General features: G+C 39.9%; 1 protein-coding gene across 1 annotated transcript; it reads left to right on the top strand.

The window, feature by feature from the left end:
- The first annotated feature begins 812 nt into the window (after window positions 1-812).
- PLK3 (polo like kinase 3) lies at window positions 813-19778 on the top strand. Its single transcript, XM_026707263.2, has 15 exons — window positions 813-1258; window positions 5241-5348; window positions 5435-5551; window positions 7469-7598; window positions 7970-8057; window positions 9364-9459; window positions 11317-11515; window positions 12035-12161; window positions 12603-12712; window positions 12861-12978; window positions 14490-14573; window positions 15329-15491; window positions 16331-16460; window positions 16928-17038; window positions 18304-19778. The coding sequence occupies exons 1-15, from the start codon at window positions 1061-1063 to the stop codon at window positions 18496-18498; spliced, it is 1974 nt and encodes a 657-aa protein (XP_026563048.1). The 5' UTR covers window positions 813-1060; the 3' UTR covers window positions 18499-19778.
- Window positions 19779-21714: the final 1936 nt, after the last annotated feature.

Here is a 21714-nt window from a genome sequence, read left to right as displayed (position 1 = left end):
AATGTATCATGTGAATACCATTGGAATCAGGTTCACATGTGTTAAATCATGATTTGTTAACCACGCTTACTTGAATAAACGACAATTAAGTCACAGCAGTTCATTCAAACTACTGCTGTTGTTTGCCAATCACAATAGCTGAGTGTCTGGAAGACACACAGTTAAAATCAAACTATAACATAGCTTCCGGTGATGTGTTATATTCTAAGTTTAATTAGATACATGTGCTTGATTATGTTAAAAAGTTTTTGCAACCTGCAGAATCAAATCAGCAGCGATCTTGGATATGTCGAATTCAGATTTGTATCACAGGTTTACAAAGTTTGCTCTTCATCAGATCCCAAAGATGGCAGCTGTCTCTCAGCATTAAACAGGGCTCCAAGCCTAGATAGAAAAAAAACAAGTAGACTCACAATTTCTGGAGAGCAAAACTCCAAACGGCCTCTAGAGAGCAGCAAAGAGAGGGGAAACGAAGTCTTTATTAGACTAACCCTGAGGATGTGAGGGGAATGAAACATCAGCAAGAAAACAAGCTCAGAGAGCACCAAGGAGCCTGAACTACAACTACACTCTCCTTTATCGAAGTCTTTATTGCCCCATAATCCTGGTCTTCCTTTTTCAATCGCATGTGGGAAGCAGAAACGCCAGGTGTTAAATCGGGCAACCTTTCCCCGGCGACTGTAAGCGCCGCTTCTAAATTTTATAAATTTAAGTTTCCATCGATGCAGCTTTCCGATTCTCCTCCCCCCCCCCCCTTTTTTTTTTCTTTTTTCAATGGAATCTAATATTTCGCATCTCTCTTTTGTCTCAAGAGAGGTGACGGGCTCTTTAAGGACTAATTCCCGCCCTCGAGTTTGGGCGGGAGGGGTTTCCTATTCGATGACGTCAGACTCACTCATTGATAAAAGTCCCGGGATTCCCTGACGGCAGGCGCAGGAAGAGTCGATGAAACTTCTTTTGCCGGCGGGGCACGTGTCTTTGCGAGCGCTCCGGAGAAGGCGCGCCGGGACCCGGGCCTGACCTTTTCCCTTCTCGGAGGGATTGAAGAAGCCGGGCTGTCATGGAGCCCGTTTGTTTCCCTCCCTCTCATCCTTTCAACGAGTGCGTGATGGCCTCGGATCTGTACAAACCTCCGGTTCCCGCGATCCAGACGCCTCAATCCACCCGTAGGGAGCCATCTCGACCGGCCGAACCCAGTCGAGTTATTCGCGACCCAGTCACGGGCAGATCCTACAGCAAAGGCCGTCTGCTCGGCAAGGTACGTGCCCGGGGCATATGCAACGGGGAGGGGGAAGGGGTTTCGCTGGAAGGGAGCGATCGCGGCTTCTTCTGCCGCTCTGCAAGTCCGCATCCGAGGGATGAGCCAAAGCTGGCTGGCATTCTGTTCTGGGCGCGGAAAAGGGCTTGAATGAAACCGCGTTCACACGACCGGGTGAAATGGGTTGAAGGAGCGGTTTATGCTGGGAATGATGGAACGCGATAATAAGTGCGGTAACTTGAGGAGGGGGTTTGTGATGGGGGAAGGAAAAAGCGCTCCCCCCCTGGCCTGGGTTTTTCTCTCGTCCCGATTTGGGGATCTTCTGTTCCCAGCGAGATTTCGATTGATCCGAGACAGGCCTGTCTGGGCACGACTCCTGCTGTGCTCTCCCCATTGGGTGGCTCTCCCCTCTCTCCCACCGCCGCCGCCGGCATGAGCCCGTGCGTTCTTCTCCCTCTTCTCCTTCCCTTAAAAGCGTCAAGAGGTTTGCCATGGTGAAGAAACCAATTCTCTCTTGAGAGGGTTCTTTTGGAGAAATCCGGGCCTGTGGTTGGTTTGTTAGTCGGATTTGTTACAACACGGTAGATGATAGTTTATCTCGATCCTGCAGATAGTTTGTTGACTCCGGAAAGGATTTGCCCCCGAAGGGCTGCATTCACAAGACACTGAATTCTAACACTAGCCTATGGTTTGTATGTGAGTCAGTTCTTGTGGCTGACTTGTTTGCTTGATGATGGAAGATTGGATTTAATTGTGAGCAAGCAAATTTTCATACAACTGTGTTTCTGGGGGATTTGTGAAGGCTGACCTCGGCAGAGAATTTTTCTTGGCTTGACCAGAGGGATTAGCAGAAACTAGACCCAGTGGCCAACTTCTAGTAGTTTACATCACTTAGGGTTGGGTTAATTAACCAACTGTGGTTTATTTAATAAACCATGGTTAAGCAAGCAAAAGTAATGCGATCACAACAATAGAATAACATTGGCCAAACAAATGTAATTTAATATAGTGTAGTTAGAAGATGGCTGGGTGCCAATGGATTTCTGGATTATGAAGATTGAAAACTGGGTTCAGCTTTGTTATATAAAATTTCTGGGTTTAGAATTCTTCAGATAAGTGTGTGTTTCACCTACTAGGCCTCCAATTTTTATTTTTAATTTATTTATTTGCTGACCATCTCCCCAACTTAATGGTTTTGAGTTCTAGTAAAAAATAAATAGCTGCCACAGAAATTGGACTTGGGACTGGGTGGCCTCGATTTGAATTGTGGTTATATATGGAGTTTTTTTAAAAAAAATATTAATGAGCTTAGCTTAATCCTCAGACTTCTGAGGGTTATCTCATTATAAGCCACCCAGAGCATCCCAGAGAAAAGGTGGGGCATAAATGCCAAAGGCATTTAGAGGACTATCCTCACATGACTCTTTCATGCTCAGACAGGTATATCAAGTTACTCAATAGGAATAGCTTGAATCTAAAGGCAGTATTCTCCACTTGCATTGGACTTCAAGCCTTGTGACTTATAGCTAGTATGACTGAAAACTCTGCTGGCTGGGAATTTTAGGAACTAGGTTTCAATTTACTTAACCGAATCACATTGAACAAGGCTGTGTTACTTGCTGGTGGAGGCTGTGGAATTCTGTACTCATAATGTGACTATGACATTCTCCACCAAGCCATGTTTTTTTGAAAATAAATCATTTAGTGCCATACGTAAATCTACTCTTGTGTTTTTCTAGCATTTTGAAGCTTTGCAAATGTTTTCTTTAGAAACTGATAGCTGGTTTTTAATGTTCATTAAGCAATAAAGAAGCAATATGGTCTTGTGAAAAAAGAACTAAAGATGAATTCCAAGATTAAGCAGAGTTTTTTGTATATTTTCTTAATCTGGTCTTACACTACAAAGATATTGGCATAACTCATGGAAATTTATTTAATTTTTAAAGGATGTACCTAGAAGTGGATTTCATACAAATGAATGATCACTACAAATAGGTCTATGTCACATTTTCTCATTGTTTTGATAATGGCCATTTCTGTAGTTTCATCCTAACAGAATCAGAATGTACTCTATTTTTGTGACCATAGTCCGTCCATCTCATGAACACATTGTGATCCACAGGAGTTTATGCAATAAAAAGGCATCTGTTATATTTAAGATGCTGTAAAAGCAAGAATATTTTGATTAAAATATATTTTCTTTTTTTTGGTTGTACAAAATTGGCATACTTGTTGAGCAATATACATAATTGGCTTTCTAAATGGGTTGGAGAAAACAGCATTTATGCTGAAAATTTCTGCCAGAGAAAACTGATCACATTTCAAAGATTATACTTTGGTAGAAGGGGTGCAATTTTTGTTGTGTTTGCCCTACATTATATAAAGCAGTGTGTCTGTTCATTAGCTATGGTGATGTTTCCATCTAATATCAAAAACAATAGTTTGCATTGAATGTGGCAGTGTGTGGAAACACTTTTCTTATTGCTATCAGTTGTTTTTGATGATACTAGCCTAAATTGTTTCTGTAAAGACTATACCCAAGCCAGGATTTTCTGGTGCAGAGAAACTGGTTTGTCTTGGCCAAAATGTTATTTAGGTGTGAAACTACATCAAACAAAGGAGTATGGTGCAGCCAAGCTTGTACTTTCTATGCTGCTGGAAAAACTTGTCTAGAGAGTAATTTTATTCTGGGTGTCATATGAACAAGGCTTAGCCATTCTCTGTTGAAAAAAAGCCTACCAGTGAGTAAAGTGAAACCCAAAGGCATCAATGTAAGTTCCAAAGCCCTAGGCAAAACTATATCCTAAAATAGTACATAACAAAGAACGAATAGTATATTTCAAATTGCTGGATCATATTTATACCTGCGCATTTCTGGCAAACATTGGAAGCAATTAAATATTTGATTGCACATCAAGCATGTTGTTTTAACATTTGGAATAAGAGCTCAGTATGAGAATCAGCATCAAGTGTATCTCTAGCCACCCACTTCTGTTGAATGCCTTCCAAGAAGCATATTATCTTCTGAAATGTATTATTTTATTGTCAGCAAGCTGCCACCAATAACTTTCTAAAAATTAAATTTGCTTTTTGGGTGCAGTATCTAAGGAAAGCTTATCTTTTCTCCAAGCCAAATAATCCAAGTTATTTTAGATATTTATTGTTGGATTCGGTTTCTTACCATTATATTTGCTGTTTATAAGTAATAGTTTTGTGGTTAAAATTTGACCATAAACCAGAATATGACTGTCCTGACAAAATCTAACACAGGCACAGTGTGAAGCAGGGACATTTGTAGAAATATAAAAAATGACAAGGTGAGGGCCTCATCTCCTCATCTCCAGCTGATTTAAATCTGCTATGTATTTGAGTCAAAGGTACAATGAGACAAATATGGGCAAAAGTTTTGGACACATTTTCATCTTTCTAACACAAGGTATCAGAGTTTGACATTAAACACGGCCCAGATATATATCTAGGTGACCTCATCCTATTTATGCAATTATGTACTCATACCATTTGCGCTGTGCTCTTGACAAGGTATTTATCTTGGAGTTTTAGGTCTGTTTTGCTCAATGCTGTCACAAAAAGCAGGTCTGAGAAAATCTGCTATATTATAAATAGGCTATTATGGACATTAATCTATTTGACAAAGAATATTCCTGCCTGTTATTCCTCTCTGAAGCTTTTAACTGGAGACCAGACCTGTAGATGCTTTCTACTTTTCTGTGACTTTTCATTTCTCTTTAACAGTGAGCCATTAGCTAATTTAGTAAATTGGCATAGAGCAGGGAGGTGGCGGGGCAGGGAATTAAAAAAAAAAGTAAGAATGGCCAAGAACCTTGACTTAGTCTTATGTTCAGAATATTCAGAATAATCTGGGTGTCTTGAATAAGTGCCTTCCAATCTTTTACTTGGGCATCACAGGAAAATGGGAAGTTCCTGCAGCATACATAGGTCATTTCTGCTTTTTGATTGGCAGGGGGGATTTGCAAGATGCTATGAAGCAACTGACCTCTCAAGCAACACAACATATGCAGTGAAAGTTATCCCTCACAGCAGAGTGGCTAAACCACACCAACGTGAGAAGGTATGAGACCTGAGCAGGCTGAGAATAAGTGATCAATTTGTGTTAGATGTTGGTTCTGAACTGTAATCTTCTGGTGACTCTTTCAGATCATCAATGAAATTGAACTACACCGAGATTTGCATCACAAACATATCGTGAAGTTTTCACATCATTTTGAAGATGCAGACAACATTTATATTTTCCTTGAGCATTGTAGTAGGAAAGTGAGTATTAAGTTACATTCTGTGTCTGAACTCAGTGAATTGAAGCATGTTTTACTATATTATAGTCTTCTCCTTTTGCAAATATGTATGTTTTTTGATGCCTTAACAGTCTCTCACCATCATTGTTTCATCAAAGCCTTAGGAAGCTCTCTGCTAGGCAATGAAACTAGGGCTGCTATCACATGACCAGTTGGAGCAAAAATATTTTATAGCATTGTGTATTCTTCTATGGACCATATAGCCTATGATGGCGAAACTTTTTGTTGTGTGCCGAAAGCGCACGCATGGCACCCACAATGCAATGCCCCCTGCCCCCCCTGCACATGTGTGCACAACACCCCGCCCCCTCACCTGCACTGTGCATGCACATGCCTCCCAGCTGATTTTCAGTCCGTTTGAGGCCATTTTCGCCCTCCTGGAGGCTTGAGGGAAGCCTCTGGAGCCTTGGGAGGCTGAAAAAAGGCCCGTTTCGGCACTTCTGGTATTTCCAGAAGACCCATTTTTCGGCCTCCCAGGGCTGCAGAGGTTTCCCTCGAGCCTTCAGGAAGGTGAAAACAGCCTCAAATGGGCCAAAAATCAGCTGGGAGGTGCACACATGCACAATGCAAGTACGTTTGGCTGGGGCTCACGTGCCCACACAAATGGCTCTGCCGTGCCACCTGTGGCACCTGTGCCATAGGTTCACCATAGTTCACTATAGGTTATGCCCTCTCTGGAACAATTATTTGGTGCTATTGTCTTGCAGGGTCCATTTTTATTAAACTTTGTTCACAATGTTGGTAGTAAAGATGTTCACTTCTAGGTTGCTTACCAATACTGAAGGTGTGTATTGCAGCTTGCCACTGTGATGCTTCCTGCTTGTCTTCCTAAATTCATTTCTGCTTTGAAAGTATTCTTACAGTGATAAAAATGTTCTTTGTAAGAATCTGTCATAGAAGTATTTTCAGTATAGACATTAGGTCTACCATAAGTAGCATTTGTTCTATTTTAGTTACTTGCTCTTTATTTGCACTTTAATATCATATAAACAATGTCAACTTTTGGCATCTTAATGGCTTCAGTTGCTCTGGGGTACATCAGAGTGGGTATTAAACTGTCCAGCAAGGATTACTTGTAGGAATAGTGTTTGTAGATGTTACATCAGAATTCATGCCATTTACTTAAGAGAAGAATGACCTCTGTTAGAAATGGCTATTAAGATTTGAAAATTTATTTGGTGAACCTTCTTAATATTTAATAACAAATTTCCTTTGTGTAGTTCATATACATTTTAGCATATTTACTGTACCCACAAAATAAAATTTCTAGTCACTTGAGTATCTTGAATTTTAGAAAGTGGACATGGAAGTATCGCATGGATTTTATTTGGAGCATGAGAAAAAAATTAGAAAAACATGTAGATTCATCATAACTTCATTGAGAAGATTAGATGGGAATGTGGAGGAGGGTTTGGGATCAAATGGGAACATACTTGAATTAGAACATTTTAGACTGACTTTGAATGGGAGAATCGTAGAACTTGGAAGAGCAACACCAAGACATAAATGTATTCAACACCTGTCATCTCTAGCATAACCAATAAAGTAGATAAGATGTTACAGTATAACAAAATCTATTGTACCCAAGTTTGTCCATGCCTGATATGTAAAGAGTTGAGGAGCAGCCCTTTAACTGGTCATGAGGTTCATGGGTAACTTGGACAGTTATGCCTATGTTCCATATATTTATAGTTCTTTTTCTGTCACCAACCACCAGTATGGCTTAAAGTTTTCCATCTCATCAAATCGAAGAAATGTGGACCAGATTAGATTAATAATTGGCTCACATTTACCCCTGAATTTTACGGAGGAGTGGGGATTTGAACTTAGTTTGAACTCTGCTTGTAGCCTCTTCATGATTTATTATGTCTTGTTCTAGTCTTTGGCACATATCTGGAAGTCCCGCCATACCCTCCTGGAGTCAGAGGTTCGGTATTACCTCAAACAAATAATCTCGGCTTTGAAGTACCTCCACCTTAAGGGCATTTTACACAGAGACCTCAAATTGGGTATGTACAGCACAGCTGTTCTCTTACTCATAAGTAAAATAAATTGTGCCAAAAATATATATCGAACATGTTAACTACAATAGTTGTTTTGAGAATGAAATTGCCTTAAGGAGACATAATATAATCTCTCTAAATTTGCATGCTAAGATCTTCTCTTTTTAAAAAACAAAAAAACAAAAACTGGAATTCTAAATGCTAAAAGGTACTCAGTTTAAACTTTTTTATTTACATGGCACTTATATAGGATTAGGAACTTGGCCTAGAGTCAGAGAGGTATGATCTCTGAGAATATTTTTGTAATGTCAAATTGAGATAGAAAGGCAGGAAATAACTAATAAAAACTAAGCAAATAAACAATTTGTCTGCCACAGGTAACTTTTTTATCAATGATAATATGGAACTGAAAGTTGGTGACTTTGGTCTGGCCGCTCGCCAGGAGCCTGCAGATCAGAGAAAAAAGTAAGTGGCTCAACATTTTTATGCTGGGCATCAGCAGTTTCTCAGGCCTTTGCTGTATTGCATAATATCTCCCAATTGCCTAACCTTTCTTTACCCCCCTGCAAGACTGAAAATTAGGAGATTTTTAGTGGATATTCTAAATTCTGCTTTTTCAAAGGAGACTATGATGGGTTAGAAAAATTAGAAGGAGGGACCAATGCAAACATTAGCGTTTGCAGGTCCATGTTGTCAGTCCCTGCTGTGTTTCTCTGGGACTAGGTTCTCTAATGCGCCTTTATTCTAAATAAGGGTGAACGGTCTCCTTTTACAGAGCTTTATTGTCCTAATGCTTCATTCTTTGCAGCTGTGTGTTGGGGGAGGGGAAGAATCTGAGTGCAATAGGGGCCAAGGGGCTTGAAATAGACTCCTTTGCATCAGCCTGGAACTTGGTCACCGAAGAAACAATGTGGTGTCTGTAGTAATGTTTCAGGCTGAGACCTTGTGGTTTGCTCCATAGAGGGAAACAATGGGTAAGCTTATATTGTGTTACGCTCCGTGCAAATGTTGGCAGTTGGAGTTGGCCATCATGCTTGTCAGAAATGCGTATTAGTGGGAAAGCGGTGTCAGTCTACCAGCATAGGTTGTTAGGCGCAGAATACTTCCTCATTGGGAAGTTGTGAAAAAGCTTCTTGCAGGTTCTGTTCGTGGAACAATGTGTTCATATGACTTGTGAAGTGGCTGGAGGAAGGAAGGTTTCTGAAGCTTAGCTGCAGAATAAAAGAAATGAGAAAATAAAAAAATGGCAAATCATGTTTCGTTTACTGGCACCCTTGATGAAAACTTTAATTTCTCCTGAGAGCTAACAATGAATGGATCAAATTATAGCTTTTTAAAAAAATTACCCCTAAATAAACTAAAAAAATAGTTTGGTTATATAGATTTTCTTTAAAAGCTCATTTTTGATTTACTGGAACTGTGTTTCTTTCCAGTATTGACAGCATCTGTTTATCAAATATCTGGCTAATTTGAGAGGCTGTTTTTGTGGGATTTGGGGGGAGGGATGGAACACTTTAGTCCTATTTATTGGACCTGCTATGTAGTGGCAGCTGTAGCAGGTCCATTGCCTTTAGGTACCTTTACCCCCTAAATGTACACCCTTAAGTACTCGCTGAAAGTTCTAGCTATCCTGACCACATGAAGGATACTAGGTTGGGAAAAGGTGTCCCTTGGCATAATAAATATTTTGTCGAAATAAATGGAATGAAAGCGAATTGCAGAAATGTTAGGCTTGGTTCATTGTCTCATAGTGTGTACTTTTGTCCTCTAGGACTATCTGTGGTACTCCAAATTACCTTGCTCCAGAAGTACTATTGCGACAAGGACATGGGCCAGAATCAGATGTATGGTCTTTGGGTTGTGTCATGTAAGTCTAGACCTTAAACTTTACGATTGATTGTTTGCTTCTGCAGCGTAGCTTTTGTAGAGATCTGCTCTTTCATATGGGTAAATAAAATAGTAAGCATTAATAGGTGCATGCACATGTATATATAACACCATTTAAAAGTCTGCTTCAGTTTTGTCAGTTAAAAGTACTGAAGTTAGGCCAAAGGTAAGACCGGTCTAAGAACCTGAATAGAAATTCTAGTAAAATGAATAGAATATAGCAAAAGTTTCAGCAGAGTATTATGGGGAAACTTCAAAGGAATTACACAATAGCACTCTATGAGCCTTCCACAAGCTTTGACAAATAGCTGGCAATGGGATATATAAATCAATCACTTCCTTGAGTACCATGTAATCCCAAGTCAAAATGGACTTCATGGAGGCAGTAGATTGCAGTGAGGTCTGTTTTAGTTCCCTCTTGATTTCTGCAAATCTTAATACTCCTTCCATAGAAGAACTGAAGAAGCTTCTTGGAGGAGAAGCGAAACGTCTGCAAAGAAAAACCAGAAAGCCCAGTTACCTCTTGAAAAAACACCTTTGGGACACTCCTTCTGTATGTCTATAACATCCACTTCTGATGAAACCTAACAGAATAACAGGATGGGAAGAAACCATGGAGGTCTTTTAGTCCAACGTCCTGCACAATTGGACCATAGACTATTTCAGACAAATGGTTCTCCAAAAATGTTTCCTTGAGGGCATTAAAAGGAGTCGATGTCCCTTGTTGATGCCCAATATACCAGGTCTCCATAACAGTCTGGTTTCATTGTACTGGCAGTCTTTAAAAATTAGCCTCAAGAAAAGCTCGGGTGATTATCTAGACCAGGGGTTCCCAACCTGGGGTGCTCGCACCCCCTGGGGGTGCGAGACGATATTCCAGGGGGGGTGAGAAAAGTCCAGGTAAATAATAGGATATTGGCTATATGTTGGCATTTTTATTTATTATGCAATGGATTAACTTTGTTTTCATTTTAGAGTTAAGTATCGTTATTTAGTGGCCATCACATACATAGCTGAAAAGATTCAATCCTACCATATATTTAACGCGTTCAGTAGTTCCTAAAGTCTAAATTTCAGGGGGCGCGAGGTTCGAGTGAAATTTCTTTAGGGGTGCGGGGCGAAAAAAAGGTTGGGAACCACTGATCTAGACTGTATGTAAATCATGGAGTTCAAACTGTGTGTGATTCATGTGCTTTTAAGCATAAATGTATATAACACTGCTTTAAAACTCAAAACATTAAGAGCTGTCGTTAAACTTTAATGATCTGCTTTCTAATTTCTTCAAAACAAATGGAAACAAGTGGCTTTTCTGCAGTGCACAGGGTAACTGTCTAACTCTCAGGTGTTATTCAGCAGTTTTCCGGAGCATCTTGAAAAAAATAGTCTGAGCCTTTAGATTGCTTTGTTTTGGTTACCCACAGTTTCCTGTTTACACAGCACATATGGAAAATGTACTTCTAAATGCTGAGAAAGGGGAGCGGGATCTTCACTGAGAAGCGCTTAAGGGGAAGAACTCCCTGGGCTTCAGCTCAGATTCATTCCAGAAAAGTTTAGTTCCTAAGAGATTCTTAGCTCTGATCACATGGAGAAACGCTGTCATCTGCCAGCCGGATGTGCCTCCGGTCTGCAGGCACTTGAAGGAATAGCAATGTCTCATGAGCTTGATTACAGAGAAAACTTAAATCTGGGTGTTGTCTAACATCAACTTCCTCCGTGGTTGCTGCTGAGTCAAGTGCTAATAGAGAGCCTGTCAGTGCTGACTGCAGACAAGTGGTATCCTTCAACCTCCTTAGCATTCATCATTTGCCCTCTTCTTTCTCTCCCTCCCACACCTTAGGTACACTTTACTATGTGGATACCCACCTTTTGAGACTTCAGATCTCAAGGAGACCTATCGTTGCATCAAATATGTTGTATATACGCTTCCTCCGTTCCTTTCTGCATCAGCCAAAAACCTCCTCACTGGCATCTTGAAACGCAATCCAGAAGAACGCTTCACATTGGAAGAAATCTTGGACCATGAGTTTTTCACGAAGGTTAGTGGCGGTCCCTTCAAAAGTCCACTATTTTAATTCTGGCGCAGTGATGCCAGGACCACAAACTGGGCTGTTACAAAGTATAACCCATCGGTAGTTGTCTCTCTATCTTTTGCTTGGATACTGTCCTTCCAGAGGCGAAGTCTGCAGGTAAAGCCAACATTGGGGCCCTAGAAGTGCAAGAACATCACTGCCCCTATCACTAAGGGTGTGGGCTCCTGGAATCTTGCCTGGATTGTAATTTAGATAATTACATCCTGCTTCTAATTAACACTTAACGCTCACATAATTCTGCTCTTTGCTTTTGGCTTTTGTTTTCTGACCAGCCTGATTGTTCCATCCTTGCCTCTGAAATCAGAACCTCCTGCAGTTTTTTAAAATCCATGACTCTGGAATATTTGATGAAAGTGGCCCAATCTCAAACCTGCATAGGAGAGTTCTGAATAAACATGGAAATATAATGAATGCTTTCTTGCTCTGACACTTGGTTTAATTTCACTAATAACTTTAACTTTCTAGGCATACACACCAGATAAGCTCCCATCTAGCAGCTGCATGATGGCGCCTGAACTGAGCCCTCCCAACCCTGCTAAGAGCCTATTGGTAAAGGTCACAAAGACACTCTTTAGAAAAAGAAAGTCCAAAGGTGAGTTCTGCGGTGTGACCTAGTGTGTGACATATTTCCTAAAATCCTAAAATGGTGTTAGACAAAAAAGTAGTAGCATGCCGACCCTATCCAGTTAGTTCGTGCTCTTTTGATTGCACATCTTGGACCAAGCATCAGAGAAGATTTAATTTTAACTGGTTTGGGTGTTCCTTTTTGCATGTCTGGGAAATTTTGAAAGAATTGGCAACAGGCTATTTATGATAATTAAAATAAAAATAATGGGCAAAGGAGCTGTAAATTGGGCTATATTATCATCTATATCATTCTTATGGTATCATCTTTTGGATAGAATTGTGGTCAAGCAGAGTGTAGTTTTCTGGTTTTAATGCAATCTCCTTTAGATATTATCTTTCTGGAACTCATTTCGTCACTTATAGGATTGCCTGTTATATAACTCCTCTGAATTTTTCCCCCACACAGTTAAGAAGGCTGCTTCTGAAGAGAAAGATGACATCTCTAAGCTGGTATCGGGCCTTGTAAAGACTTCTATCTGTAGGCAAATAAGTCACAAAACTGTGGATGGAAATGAAGTAAGTTAACTTTAGGAACTTTGTTGATCCCATGGCCCTTTCAGAAGGGGAAGCAAGAAAGATTAATAGTATACACTGAAATCAACAAGAAATAAAAGATCCGATGGATAGAAGGATATAGTCTAAAATGACTGGTTTTTTTTTTAAGGTCACTCCTCTGAATGGTCAGAGTCCTCGCTGTAGCCCTGCAGAGACTGTAGCTGAAGAGAGTTCACAGAAGTCCATCTCCAGATCCATTCGTGGGACAACAGCTAGTAGCTGTGAAGGTGAGAACTACTGCTATCTCCAATAGGAAATTTTGATGTTCAGAATACATTCACCCAATGAAGTGGCTATCTTTAAACTAACACACAGTTGGTTAAGTGGATTAAATCCAGCAAGAAGGAGTTTACTAGAAGCGAAACGTCTTCAAAGAAAAACAAAGCAAAGCCCAGTTGCCTCTTGAAAAAGCACCTTTGGGACAACTATGAATTTGATGACAGAGAATCTTCATAGACAAGCAGTAGACTTGCAAATACCTGAGATCAGGATTGTAATTTAAAGAGATAACAACAGGTAACAACAAGACCTGGCAATGGTCTTGTTGAAGAAACAGACTAATTCTGGCTGCAAAAGATCAAGTCTTAAGAACATGCAAAATGCATACAAAACCACAACAAAGGCTGCTTCTGCAAAGAAACTGAAGTGGACCACCTAGTTAACTGCTGAAGTAAATTGCACAGATGATCACGATCAGTGGCATGACAAAGTACCAACAATGGTGCATTGGAATATCTGGAAGAAATACTATTTACCTGCAAGTAAGAACTGGTAGGACCCCAAAATAGACAAAATAATATAAAGAAGTTAAATTGCTCTGGGACTTTAAAATTTAAATAGATCAACACTGCCATGCAGCACCCCAGATATAACTATTAAGAAAGATAAAAAAAATGGAAATGGACATGGCAATACCTGGAGACAGCAGAATAGAAGAGAAAGAAATGGAGAAAAATATCACTAAATACAAAGACCTTCAAATAGTTGTAGAATGATTGTACCAAAGAAAAGCAAAGATTGTACCCAAGGCACCTATTGCTATTGGTACTATCCCAAAACATCTGAAGCGCCATCTGAAGACCATTGTCATTGACAAAATCACAGTTAGTCAGTTGTAAAAGGCAGCTTTGCTTGGAACAGCTTAAAGGTTATATCTTTTGACACCATCAAGCAACATCTGCCGACTCCAGGTGTTTGGGAAGGACTCAAGAGGTGCATAAGAACGCCAAATTTAGTCTAATCATCCAGCTGACTTTCTGACCAACAATTTATTAAACTTGTATGTTGCCTAACTTCAAGGACTCTGGGTGGATTACAGCAATCAAATTAGAATAAAACCACTGAAACAGGAAAAATAAAAGATAAAAGATGGCAAGTGTGACAGGCCAGATGGATCAAAGTGAGGGAGTCTTGTTCTCCCTTGCCAAAGTCCCTGGGTCTCCATGGCTCTTCTAAACAACAGCAAAATAGGGTTGTGGGGGGGCACCTTGGCCAGATGGACTTCTGCCGTGGCTTTGGCAGGGAATAACAAAAGGTATTAGTACAGTTTTAAGAGGTTCAACCTAATCAACTTTTGCTAGTTTGGTAAACCAGAGATTGCAGTTTTACATCATCTTCTAATAAAAATGAATTTCCATAACATACCTATTCAGATTTTTAGCTTTTCAAACAAGAATGTCCTTAAGCTTGCTCCATAGGAGCTGGAATAATCTGGGGTCATTATTTTTCTTTTGTCTAGTATTTGAAGACTGTGTCACAGCATCAGCTCTTTTTGAATCTGCTGTTGGGCTCCTGAGGAACTGCCTTTCTATTATGCCGTCAGGTAAGTAAAGGGTATTAATTCAAAAATTTGGAATGGGCTGGTGGACCATATGGAAAGAGCTGCTCTCCTGAAAGTTAATATCAAACAGGATAAAGCACAGGGTGTACAAAGCTCTATATTGCACCCTCCCTCTCCCAGTCTTTTTTAATATTAATGTCCAAGCGTTGATAATTTGTTCAGTAGGAGGGGGAATGGAGAAGAACATCTTTTAATCATCCATATCTCCCCACTCCATTTATAGTGGGAGAGATACTGGGGAATTATCTTTACCTTTGGGACTCTCACTATGACTTCAAACGCTGGAAAATTGTAATCCTATTCAAGATTAAAATTGACCATGTAAGCAGCTAGGATGAACCCTGTTTTTCCAGTTATATTTGTGTCAGTTGGAACTGCCCTTAAGGAAGCCTTCATTTGCATGCAAAGGCTTCCATGTGAACTGAACCGCTCTTTACAAAAGGTTTGAACTTGTGGGGAAACTAAATCATATAAGAGGTCTGTATGTGAGCTTTCCCTGCTGAACGCTCAGTTGGTCATGAATGGGAAGAGAGTGGTTTTTCATAAATAAGAAATAGTTCTTGATTCAATATTGGTCCTCCATATTTAGAGGCTGATGTTGGGAAAGAGAAAGAGGAGCCATCTTAGTTTGCTCCTTTCTATGTTTTCTGTCTTTGATGCAGTCCTTTAAAGAGGATTATCTGATCTAATATAAATAACTTCTCCTAAATTAATAAGTATCTTTGTTCATTGTCCAGCTGAGACGAACCCTGCTTCCCTGGCTTGCCATGAACATTTTGTTTGGGTGAGCAAGTGGGTTGATTATTCGAACAAGTACGGATTTGGTTACCAGCTCTCCAACCACAGCATTGGTGTCCTCTTCAATGATGGAACTCACATGTCCCTCTCGGCTGACTGGAAGTAAGTGGAAGAAATTGATCGATTGAGGAGCTAAGGAGGGTATATGGATATCGTTGAGGCTGATAATGCACTTGGATCTGCTCTGCACTACAGCAGAAGACCTATTGCTCAGACTTATTGGCCGAATGATAATCACTGGGTAGAACAGGCAATAAAATAATGGATGACTGAAGACATGAGCAAGGAAATCATAACAAAGGGGGAGTGACATGATCTGCTTAAAGTAGCTCAACGATTTGTTCTTGCCTTTTCTTCCCCTTGGGATGCTCTAGAACAGGGGTGTCAAACTTGTGTCGTCACATGACATCACAACTTTTTCCCCGTCGCTAAATCAGGTGTGGCACATCTGGCCCACAGGCTGCAAGTTTGGCAGCCCTGCTCTCTAAATCAGTGGCCTCCAATCTTTGGGGCACCAGGGGTAGGTTTCAGGTAGAAAGGTTTTTCCACAGACCAGAGGGAGTGTGGTTTTGCATGCTGCCTGCATCCCACAGATGGGGCTCCACTTGTTTGCGTGGCCTGGTTGATGGCATGTGGTTCATGGACCTGGGCTAGGGACCCCTTCTCTAGAAGGCCTGACATGCATTTTTAAAACACCTTTTAACATTTATCACTATATTACAAACCCTCTTTTGGGGAGCTATGCACTTCCACTCCCATGTCATATGGCAGGATTGTTGATGTTACCAATGCTAAATTGTTGAATGGCCAAAAAAATCAAAAATCAAAATAAGGAGACACCTCTCTGTTTCATTTTGCCATATGAAGATAGTTTGTACATCATAATAGATTCAAAGTGCTTCTGGCTACTATAGCTAACTGTGCAGTCTCTTGCCTTTTAGGAAAGTGCATTACAACCTGACAAATAGCAAACGTTTCTCCTTCCTGACTTCAGCAATTCCTGAACAGCTACAGGAACAGATGGGGATTCTGCAATACTTTGCTTCATACATGGAGGAGCATCTCATGAAGGTGAGATGCTATGTATATTTATGCTTATGCTGGGATGGTTTCTGAATGCAGAAGGAGTTGCCAACTCTCTAACAATTTCATCTAGAAGTTGATAGGCATCTTTCATAATACTTTCAAAGAGAATAGTTAAATCCTCCCTCCCTCTTTCCCTTCCTTTCTCTTTGATCAGCAGGTCCCACTGTCTGATCTGAACTCAGATGCTATGCTTTACCCTTCTGGCTATGCCTATTCCACATGCGTAATGAAGCTTGAGCTAAAATTCTCCAGAATGCCGTTAATTTTTGCTACTCTGTCTTTTCTTAAATATGGTTTCTGGTATTGATGTACCTAAGCTATTCTTTCGCAGTGAAAGTTGAAGAATTGCTTATTCCCATCTTGGTAGGAAGGCTGAGAATACATGGAGGAGGAATGTTAGGAATTGATCATTCTTTTGTCCATTTTTCTAACTTTTCTGTCCTCTTTCAAAGGGTGGAGATTTGCCCAGCGTAGAAGAGGCTGGACAGCTGCCTCTGCTGCTCCTACAGTGGGTGAAGACTAATCAGGCTTTACTGATGCTCTTCAGCAATGGAACTTTACAGGTGTGTAATGCATCAAGTCCCTCATGTAAAAATATTTATGACCTGTGACCTTGTCTGTTTAAGAGAATTCTAGACAGACTTCTCATGCCGAACCCTTCCAAGACTACTTCATTTTTTAACTGACATGAACAATATCTTTTATTAACAGCAAGATGCCAAAGGTAGCTTATCTTTTGAAGGTTTTTATTTATTTCCTGCCTTTACTAGTTCTATAAATAATGCAAAGTGGCGAATACACCTAATACTCCTACCTCCTCATGAAAATATAAGGCTGTACAGTGGAAAGGGGTTGCCTAGGAGGAGGTTTGTGGGAACCCCTCAATCCTATATATTGCTTTGAGAGTAGAATAGGTACAATAAACTCATGTTTGCTACTTTCTGCCTTGGAGAAAAGGCAGGATATAAGTGCATATTTGTTTGTAATAGTAATTTAGCATATATTGGATACCTGTAGACCCATTTCTGTATATCTGGTTTTCTAGCCCTTCAGCTCAACTTCTGCATTTTGCTTCCAGTGTTTTAACTGAAGGAACAGAGGAAGAAAACTACGGCCAAAGTCTCATAGTGTCCCTAGCAAATGTGCTAACCAGGGGTGTGGCACGCATATTCTTTACAGTCTCCATAACCACAAAGATCATATAGCCAGAATTCAGTAGCAAGCCACTAAATAGCAGCTGTTCAATTTCCTGTCAATTTTTAGCAGGAAGTGAAATACAGTAAGTCTAGCGAAATGCTTATATGCTTAATCCACATCTAAAATATAAAAGGTATCTACCAAAAAGCAGATCTAAAATTTCAGGACTATTACTGCCGAAGTTATGTAACATTGCTTACAGCACTCTATAATTGAAGAAGGGTTATTTGTGCTTAATCTACAGTAGATGCACACAATATAAAAGTGGAGAATCCAAAAAGAGATGCTAGACCCATGATGGCTAACCTAGGCGGAAGTGGCACGCAGAACCATCTCCAGGCACACCAGCTAGCTGATCTTCGCGCGCACAGGAGCGCTGGAAACCAGAAGAGCAGCTCCCCAGAGCACATGTGCGCATTGGCCAGCTAGTCTTCACATTCGCGTGCGCGTTAGAAACTGGAAAACCAGGTGGCTGGCGAGCATGTGTGTGCCAGAAGCTAAGCTACCGGTTTCCAGTGCTCCTGTTTCAGCACTTGGTGCCAAAAAGATTAGCCATCACTGTGCTAGACCCTTAAATAGCCATCAGTGATGAGTATTAAAAAAGGAATTGTGCTGTCTTTTTTTTTAATAGGTGAACTTTTACAACGATCATACCAAGGTAATCTTCAGCAAACCTGACCACTCCTGCCTCCTTACCTATATAAACTCCGATAGAAATTCCTATACTTACAAGCTGAGCAGCATTGCAGAACTGGGTTGTTCACCAGAACTTCAATATCGGCTCAAGTATATACTCAAACTACTGCTACAGCGAGCAGATGCTTAAGACTGCAAGTGGAGTCATCTCACCGGAACACCCCATTACTCCAAGGATGGATATGTTAATAGCATAAAAGATGGCAACTCTAGACATCCACAGTGAAAGCATTCCGATGTCTAATTTTCTAGAAAGGAAAACTTCAGATCTGCACATGTGTAGTTCTGAATCATTCCTCAGGATTCATCCACTTCTAGATCCCCTGCATCATTGTATTTCTTGTTTTTTTTTAAAAAAAAATGGCTTGATGTTCATGGATGAATGGTGTAGGGATAGATGCCTTAAGTTTTATGTGCAATTGTTGCACAATTGGTTATGCACATGGTGTCACTGGGTAGAAAGGAAGGAGAAATTACGCTCCATACACTATATACAGGGAACAGTACAGGGTAAAGAAAGTACAAATATTTTTTTATGATGGTTTCTAGGCTTTTGGTCTAATGCCTGATAGTAGATATTTGGTATGGAAAGTGGTGTACCAGAGCCTGATGGAAAGAGGAGTAAAATATAGAAATTGGTGGCTTTACTTATGTGTTGTCTCAAGTCCTTGCAACACTACCATCGCCTGCTCAGGAAACTGCCATTGCATCACTGGGCGTTGCGTTACTACCCAAGCTTCACTTGGCTCTGACTCATGGACCAAAGCTTTGAATTGGGTGTGGCTAGAGAAGAAAAGGTTTATGCAAGGAAGCAGTTGTGGCATGGCCAACTTCTCTACTGTGAAAGCAGATAAAACAGCTTCTTGTGCCAGCTATAATATAGTTCCAAACAAAAACGCTTGAGCCACTAGTTGGCTAGAGTGCCAATTGCCTGTCCTCTAGAATTAGTAGAGAAGAACTCCAAATTTGGAAGGACTAGTTAATGGTGAGAGTTGAATGTTCAGCCTTAAAATCTGGATCAATTCAGGCTTTTAGTGTTATTGTGAAGCACTTGAAGCTATGAAGGGACATGTTGGGTAATATAACTATTACGCTAAGCAAATGGGATTCCTTTTTGCTGAAATTGTGAATGACCTGTTTGCTTCAATTTCTTGGCTGCTCTTCAGTCCAGGGTAAAGCAGGTGATCTCACAAATTGGTACAGACTTGAACATCTTAAAAAGAAGCTGCCCACTTGAAGTTTTGAACCTGACAGACTGTTCAGCTGTGGGGCCTTCATGGTGTGAACTTTAAATAACTATTTATATATTTATGCCAACTATTTATTTTGCACATGTGTCCTATCAATCACGCACACCATATTTCCCAAAATGCAGCAGTTTGATTATAATAAACACATTTTTAATAAAAAGCAAGGAGAAAATGCTTGTTTTGTGTCAATAAGTGTCTTGTGGGAACCAGTTGACTGGAACTTGGAGTAAGGCAAATGACCACACAGATTTCTTTAGAGTGCTAATTTCAGCACTCTTAACATGCTGCTGTATGCTCTTCACAATAAGAAAAATTGTTTTACATCTTAAAAATTGTTTTACAACATTACACAATAAGGTTTTACATTATTTTGATACAGAAAAACTTGACAAAACAAACATCTGAGTGGTGGACAGAGTTAGTGTTCTTGGCTTCCAAATGGTTTCAGGCTTCTGGCATTCTTCTACCTATTATCTACAGAGGCTATCAACAGATATTGACTGTTTATTGTTTGCAGTATATTCATTTTTATATTGCACATCTTCCAAGATGCTAGTTTATCGCCAATTCCCATGAAAAGTGTAACACAAAAATATCATGTGTGGCCAACCTGGGAGAAGTCCCAGCCCTCTGAGCTGCTTGAGTATGCCTGGCAACCGATCATCAGAAGAATTTAGGTGATCAATTACCGGTACTTTGATTAGGCTGTCGCCCTGTTATATAAATGCATTGGAGATTCTTGCCCCCTTTCTGGATAACTTTTATTTAACATTCTTTACATGCACAATTAACAAAACAGTCTTCAAACTTAAAAAATTGTAGAAGCAAGCTCAAAGAATGTAATTATGGAAAGGAAAACATTCTTTACATGCACAATTAACAAAACAGTCTTCAAACTTAAAAAATTGTAGAAGCAAGCTCAAAGAATGTAATTATGGAAAGGAAAACATTCTTTACATGCACAATTAACAAAACAGTCTTCAAACTTAAAAAATTGTAGAAGCAAGCTCAAAGAATGTAATTATGGAAAGGAAAAATTCTTACGTTTAATACTGATCAATAGGCACTGATTTACTAACACTAAATAATCAGTACATGTTATTGTAAAATATATCAAAATCTCTGCCATAGGAACACATAGCTGCATCCTTTGATCAGTTGAAAATTCTACATTTTCTAAAACGGATCTCACATTTTGACAAAGCACCAGAGGGCAGGACAAGAAACAATGGTTGGAAACTAAAGAGGGAAGCAACCTGGAATTAAGCAGAAACTTCCTGTGAAGACATTGCTCCATCGCTCCATCATTTTAAGAAGAGACTAGACAGTCAATGATCTGAAATTGTATAGGACAGTCCTGCTTGAGCAGAGGGCTGGACTAGAAGACCTCCAAGGTCCCTTCCAGCTCATTCCATTTATTCATTTCTGATAACTAAATATCTAGAATAATGTTTCTAATTTCCCAAATATTCTTTTAATCACCTTCCATTCTTGGTACAATCATAATTCCTGATAAACAGATTCTAAAGCTTAGTACAACATCACAATAACATCCTATCATAGGAAGATTTTCCAGTAAAACCTACATATGCACATTAATTTTTTTTTCTCTTTTTTGTTCAATCATGTGCAGCATTCAGACTGCCTGGACAAGTCCCTGCAATTTTCTTGGCAAGTTTTAGAGAAGTGGTTTTCCATTGCCTCCTTCCTACTTCTGAGAGAATGTGATTGGCCCAAGGTCAGCCAGCTGGCTTAATGCCCAATTCAGGATTAGAATTCAAGCTTTCCCATTTTTTCAAGTGAACACATGGCCATATCCTTTGGGCACATTTTTATGCCTCCAACACGGAAAACCCGATGTCCAACCTTTCAGATATTTGAATGATACATTGAGATACTTGAACCCTTTCCTAATCTCTCTATGCTTCACTGTCATCTGAGTAGAGTGGAGCTATTTGGGTATCTACTGAATAACCAGAATAGTTTTTCATACAATTTATACTTTGCAACTGAGAAGGCAGATATTATAGACCTAGAATATCTGATGGGTTCTGGCTTTAATGTAGAATGTTAATATTTTTATCAGTATTTATCAT

This window comes from Pseudonaja textilis, chromosome 3 (assembly GCF_049901715.1).
Source record: "Pseudonaja textilis isolate UNSWEBS1 chromosome 3, rPseTex1.2, whole genome shotgun sequence".
NCBI classification, from domain to species: Eukaryota; Metazoa; Chordata; class Lepidosauria; order Squamata; family Elapidae; genus Pseudonaja; species Pseudonaja textilis.
Note: the sequence above shows the minus strand (reverse complement) of the source record. Positions and strands in the feature narration are given on the sequence as shown.

Coding starts and splice junctions, on each gene's coding strand:
- PLK3 (XM_026707263.2), top strand. CDS start 1,061: ATGGAGCCCGTTTGTTTCCCTCCCTCTCATCCTTTCAACGAGTGCGTG. Junction 1,259..5,240: donor AAGGCCGTCTGCTCGGCAAG/GTACGTGCCCGG, acceptor TTTGATTGGCAG/GGGGGATTTGCAAGATGCTA. Junction 5,349..5,434: donor AACCACACCAACGTGAGAAG/GTATGAGACCTG, acceptor TGACTCTTTCAG/ATCATCAATGAAATTGAACT.